Source organism: Apaloderma vittatum, unplaced genomic scaffold (assembly GCF_000703405.1).
Source record: "Apaloderma vittatum isolate BGI_N311 unplaced genomic scaffold, ASM70340v1 scaffold2339, whole genome shotgun sequence".
NCBI lineage: Eukaryota > Metazoa > Chordata > Aves > Trogoniformes > Trogonidae > Apaloderma > Apaloderma vittatum.
The window spans coordinates 2,268-9,076 of record NW_009735597.1 but is presented as its reverse complement, the minus strand read 5'-3'; the positions used below and the strand labels follow the sequence as shown (position 1 = coordinate 9,076).

General features: G+C 36.6%; 1 protein-coding gene across 1 annotated transcript; it reads right to left on the bottom strand.

The window, feature by feature from the left end:
* Nucleotides 1-372: 372 nt before the first annotated feature.
* PHAX (phosphorylated adaptor for RNA export) lies at nt 373-6,586 on the bottom strand (the record flags this gene model as incomplete). The annotated part of the gene is made up of 4 exons (XM_009876623.1): nt 373-727; nt 2,397-2,480; nt 4,315-4,435; nt 5,967-6,586. Coding segments are annotated over 4 exons (1,095 nt in total), but the record flags the coding sequence as incomplete, so codon positions are not given.
* Between the last annotated feature and the right edge of the window lie 223 nt (nt 6,587-6,809).

Genomic DNA, 6,809 nt, shown 5'->3' with positions numbered 1-6,809 from the left:
TCCCATAAACACTGCTATTCTTTTCAACACTGCAATACTAAGAACACATGATCTTTCATGTCAAGACTAACTTTATACTGGTTTTTGTGTTCAACTGTAAGAAAAGCATTGGTCAGCTGAAGACTTCCTTAGCTTCAGTAAATTAAATACGATATATTTAGTTAAACATAGCCATAATTTCTAAAACTAACATGTGGCTAAAATAAGCTGATATGGAACAAACAGGGTGATGTGGAGATGTTATCTTGAAAGAAATCTTAACAGTTTTTGAGTTTTTGAGTTTTTTTAAACAGGACAATCAACAACTTTCATGCTGTTAAATTTAGCTAAGAATTATGTCATGTTCTTCAGCATCAAATATTTCCCATGTAGTTTATGAAAACAAGAAGCCATGGGATTATAAGAAAGGCTCATTTAATATGTTTTATAGAGACTTGGTTACAAAGAACATTAGTAACTAAAAGATCTCCAAATCATGAGCATTATCAACTTCAATAATATCCTCAGGTTCCATCTTTGCTTCATGATGGCCTTCCTGTAGATCATCCAGGGAAGCCAGAGCCTCATTCGTATCGCTAGCAAAAGTCTCACGAGATGCGTCATCATATTCTTGCAGGTTAAGCCCTTTAATGGCTTTTTTCATCTTCTTTCCTAGCACCTGTATTCTCCTTTTCTTAGCAGCTTTTTTGTTTTCATACTCCTTTTGGTTTTCCAAATAGAAAATTTCCTTGAAGGAAAACAAAAACAAAAAAAAAGCATGACATACTCATTTCACTATTATTTCCTAGAAAAAACCCATAAAGAAGTCAAATTAAAATTACAATTACTGTTCAATAAAATTTAACTACGATACAAATTACTGATAGTAGAACTATGACAGACTGCACCCAAGTAAAATGTCACATAAATAATTTTATTAGAAAATTTCTCAGTGATCTCAAAGTGTATGGAAGTAAGTATCAGTAAGTCTTCAAGTTTGCTCATGATAAAGCCGTGAGGAATGAGTGGTAGACTAAGATGGCTGTACTGCTATATGGAGGGAACTGCAGGAAAATATGACCAAAAATTCCATCAAAACTTCAGAAAATTTTTCCTTACAACTGAGATTTGACTCCAAATCTCATGTTCCTTACTGTCAAACATTTGTGAACCCCAGTAACATCTTTTTTACTGCAAAACATGACTGTTAAAAGTTTCTTCTACATTTCAAGTGGGAGAATAACATATAGCAGAGCTAAATGCTGCTATATGTCTTTCTTTTACAGCTTGTTTTTTTAAAAATAAAAAAATTGCATACAGAGAACATGAATGGCATTTTTTTTCCTCTCCAAAAGTTGCAAGCTGAAGGCTAAAGATATGCAAATCTTTGAGAGTTTTATACATGACAATCTCTATGATTACAGGATTACACATACTTTTCCCACAGGTCTGTATGACAAATGATGTCTCCCATCACCAATCAAGTTCACTGAATGAAAACTGCTGCCTTACTAAACACTTGCCAGAACCCGGAGAAGAGTGAGACACACAATCACAAGGGCTGGCGGAATAGCAGATTACTTTTTTTTATTGTAATAGTGTAGACAGATCAAACTTCCAACTTTTTGTAACCACTGTAAGCTATGAAATGTTTGTTGTTTGTTTTTAAACATGAAACAATCAGAGTTTATCCTGATTTGTTTCTCAGTTCCCAGTTCAAGACTCTAGGACGCTTTAAGGAGAGAGCTGTAGCCATCTGCAAGCAAAATCAGTGACTCTTTCTTTAAACAAAAACTTTATTAAAGTGGCAAATACCATGAAAAAAACGAAGCTGTTTTAATTGAATGCAGAAAATAGTATCTCAGTCTATTCCACACCCTAAAAGGAAATGCAACAAAATTTACAAGCTGACAAAACTAATCTGGTGACACCAAAGATGAAGCCAGCGAGCAATTCAGGCAAGGTACAAACCATTACCGGACCTGGTGCGAAGTACTGTCTGGTGCTACAGCTGGAGCTACGTAGGACAAAAATATTCTAGTAAGAGAACACTACTCAATCCATGTCAGTGATGCAGAGCTCCACAGGAAGAAATACAACTGCAGATAACATTGCTGTAAGGCATATATAAATTAAGAGAAATCAAACATTCATCTCTTGAGACTGGAGTTTTATTAACCTCAAAAGGTTTTTGTGAATGGCAATACGTAAAAAGTGTTCTGTCTACCCAGTGTGAATGGTAATTCATTAATTGTTTGTGTGTTTTTCCTTCTTATACTTTGAAAGTGAAAATCTTTTCTTTGGACTATAGAGTTAAATTTGACAGAAGTTCTGAGAGGGATTCAACCATAACATCTCTAGTAGAAAACCCCCAAAATTTACCTCGGAGAATCATCTGCACTCTCTGATAATCTTACCTTGATTTGTTCTTCTTTGATGCTAGGTGTGTTCTTCAGTAGGTTTAAATAAACACCCCCTGGGGTTCTTCTCCTAGTGCCGTTCTTAATAGGGAAATAGTAAATTAGTAAAAGCAAGCTTAACGTGTAAGTGACGATTATAAAAACAGCATCTCGGACAAGGCTTTGTATTGAGACAGAACCAAAAAATTAAGTTCTGCTGCTTTAGATACTACATAAAACCAACGCTGGCTGCATTTTGTGACTGAACTAGTCATAACATCAGCAACCAGCCTGCTATATTTGCAGGTTACAAAACATAATTCCAAACTTTTCAACTGCATTCTAAATGTGATTTTGATAGTGAAGAAATAAAACCATAAATAGTAACTATTCTAACTACTCTCACAACTACCTGCAACAATGTATATACTAGGTAAAATACCGATAACATTCCTAACAGTAAACTGTCAAAAATTAATAGAATTATGTAGATCTCATTTTCTTGCTCAGCAATTCTACAACTTCCCTGCATATCTGCAGGATTTTGCCTAAGGCATCTGAAACACAACATGCACTTCGAAGTTTCTCACCACAACATGTTAGTTCTGTGCCTCAACAGTTTTCAGTGTAAGGGCAGTGGCGCAATGTGACGCACTGAAATTCAAATGCAATCAGCTTTGAAACCTTTGTATATTACAAGCACTAATTAACACGCTACTATTCAATTACCATTCACAGTACATATAAAGCTGAACTGTTACTCTGATGTTGTATTAAACGTGTTACTTTTCTACTAAATAACGAAGAAAAATAAAATACAGTAAGTTCTAAGAACAGAGAAGGTCAGATTTTAAGCATGTTCTTGGAAGAGCAGACTCCACATACTTGGTTTATCATCATACCAGCACGAAACACCAACCAAGAGAAACAGAATGATTTGCCTTTCAAAAGGTGTACTCTGATCTGCAGCCAAAGGAACCTGTGTTATCCAGAGTTGTGTCCTTTCACCTCCTTGTTAAACACTTTATCAATAAAGTACTTTAATCTTCCAGGACAGTAGACTACTTCTAAGACAAGACGCTTGCTGGAAAGTTGTTGCTTTTTGGGGGCAGGGGCAGATGCAGGAGGAGAGGTAGTAGTTTTTTCTCTCCTTTTTTTCCTCCTCTCTACTTCCAGTGATGGAACTTAAAAGGTGTGAACTATAAACGAATGCCTGAAAGCACCTGTTTCTTTCCCCTACTTTTTCTTCTGAACTTTTCCACTGATGCTCGTTATTTGATAAAAACATACTGAGATACAGATAACCTAACCATTAAATATAGGATTTTTAAGACTATTAGTAACAGAAATCAACACTCAGTTTTGCTCTACTGAGCTCTACAAGCCTCTCTAATAGCCTCTCTTAAGTCTCTCCACAGGTCTTTCTAGTAAGAGCTACAAGATTCCCTTTGGAAAGTTACTCTTCAAATCTGACATCAGAAATACTCACTACTTAAGTATGTCAGCCTCTGATGGCATGCTGCTTAACTGAGCAGACAGGCTGGTGCTGTCAAACATCCACCTAACTTACTGAAGCAGCACGCCAGGAGCTTCGCCTAGATCCTACCATTACAAGCCTTCATTCAAGCTTCAGAATCCTTCAGTGTCAGGGAAGGATCCTAAGGGGAAGCAGAGTAACAGATACTGTAAATCAGATATTAACCTCAATGCAAAAAGCTGGGCAACTTCCAGGTTCATTCATTTCTTTGTTTACTCAAATTCTGCTGGAAAGTTACATTAGTATTTATTAAGCAAGTTTCATGGCAAGGAAAGCCAGGAAACCCTGGGAGAACCTGTCCTAGGGGAAAGCTGTAGACTATTTACACAGTACTATTGCACAAATAAAAAGCTGTGTTTTTGTGTGTCCCGGAAACCCACGATATCACATTTTTCTTACCACTATGAACAGTCCACCATTTTGTTCCACTTCAGCTGTTTCCATAAGCAGTTCAATAGCTTTTCTTTTCCCAATTATTTTTACTACTCGGGCAATTAAGTCTTTCTTTGGCTCACAAAGCCTGAAAGGAGAAAAAAAAAAAAGGGGACACACACACACAGTTATTGTCAGTATAATTTCTTGAGTAAAATTGACCACGGAACTTCCATAACAAAAAATTCATTCTGTGGGACATAATGCTGTGCCAAAATGAAAAAATCTATAAATTTAAATGTGCTTCAATGGCTTCTTGAATCAGATTTCAAATTACTGGGATTCTGAAGGATAATTCTTTTTAAAATATGTATCTGTAAATTTATTTCAAAGAAAATGCATTAAGTGATTAATTTTTTCTACTGATGTGTGAAAGACTAAATCAAATAAGAAACTACAAAGACCCGTATAAATCTCTGAAGTTAAAGTAAAAATAGTTAAGTGTAAACATTCCCTTATGCCATTCAGATAAAACTACATAACAAAAAAGAAATCAGTCTGTTGAATAATCTATGATAACCTATAAACTGCAAAGAAGAAAAAAAAACTAATTGCAATGATTACTGAGTTGAACTGTATTATTTTGTTAGCAACAGTGTCCTCATACATAAATTTTCACTGTCAGTCTGCATGAAGGGAGAGACTTACATAGCATCAAATCACTGCGCCAAAGTACACACTCCTGCATGAAAACATCCTGAGCCCACAAAACAATGCCACCTGTTCAGAGCAAGAGTTCATGAACTAATTTCTTATTTTCTAAGGACCAAACTTCTCATCAAGCACAGCCCCAAGCACTGCAGCTCAGTGGTTTTACTCTCTGAGGACAAACAGACCACCATCATTACCAAAATTTCTTGAAGACCACTGTCTAGCCTAATTGTTTCACATGGCATTACTATGCTATAAATTTAGACGTTACAATGACTGCATAATAGAAAGTGTCTGACCACTGATGTTGACAGCTATTTATAACAACCAGACTAGCTTCAGCTGTATGACTGGAGTTACCTGAAATTTAAAACTAAAACTCCAATGTCTGTAATAACTGTCCTAATAATGAAAACGATTACCTTACCTAACTAACTTTACACTTCGTGTTTAATCTTGTCAAGTGATATGGCACCACAAGGTAAACACTTTCTTAATTACAGGATTGAGTTCTAAATTGTGATTTATTGGAAGAGATGGACATATTTCCCAACGATGCAGAGAAATTAAGATAACCGGAACTCCTTAGACAGCCAGTTAAGTAGACCCACTGTTAGGAGCTGTGGCAGCTTAGTCAAATTGCTACCTAGTGTTCTGGCCCTGCACAACCCTCCTGTGAGGATGCTTTAATGAGCAATAATTTTCCTTGCCATTGGTCTAAAATAATAAGCTATTGTAGTGGATCTTAAAAAAAATAATAAAAAATTGGACTGTATTACTAGATGCTTCTCCTTGCCATAATGCTGCATTTGAATCTCCGGATTTTGGAAATACACACAAGGCACTCACACTTTTGGTAATTGTGTACGACGTCATATATTTGGCACTATGAAAGCTTTCTCCACTCCTCACCTCCTCTGACAGTTCAGCAAACCCTAAGGAAGTGAAGATACAGTTATTGAACTCACCTATATGCAATTTCATCTGCCACTTTTTCTTCTGAATCTTCTTCTGTTATCTCATCTCTTCCTTTATATTTCATTTCTTGTCTTTCACCCAGTCTATCTTTCACAGGCCGCTTCCGTTTGAGAAAGGCTTGCCCACTTTCTTCCTCTGCTGGCAAGGTTTTCTTATCATCATGCATGTATTCATCAAGTTGTTTATCTAAAGTCTCTGCCTCCTTTTGCTGAGCTTCCTTCATCAGCTTTTTAGCCAATAAATAATTATAAGTCTCAGACTGCCTGCTTCTGTCAATACTACCATCCATGCCTAGAATCCCAAGTTCAGTAGCCACCGCATCCTGATTCTGCTCCTGGAGCACCACACCCCAAATGTTGTTGACCTTCTTGCCACCCTGTACAGTTTGTTTTGTGTGGCTCTGGCTAAGCTGAAAAGGCTCAGATTTAGCAGGAGGGAAGTTGAAACATTTTTGTCGCTTTCGTTTCCACAGACAGTTGTCATCGTCAGATTCAGAAAAGCTTTCGTCACTTGAATCCACACTTTTGGTTGTCCGATAAGGAACATTTGGTGCACATGATGAAACACTGCTCTGGAACTGCGTGCCTGAACCAATGTCACCATGTGATTTCTGAAACAAAAAAAAAGTAAATGTCCATTAATTTAATTACTCTTGTATATCAAAAGAGCTCTCAAGTCATGTTAAAGATTTGATGAGCGTAAACATAATTCTGACTCGTATGACTGCTTGGGCAGCCCTCTGTGAGTATCTTTGACAGGAACATCCCATAAAAGTTCTGTATGTTGAACACTTGCATGTGAAAGCACAGCTACTATAGAAAACACTTATGAGG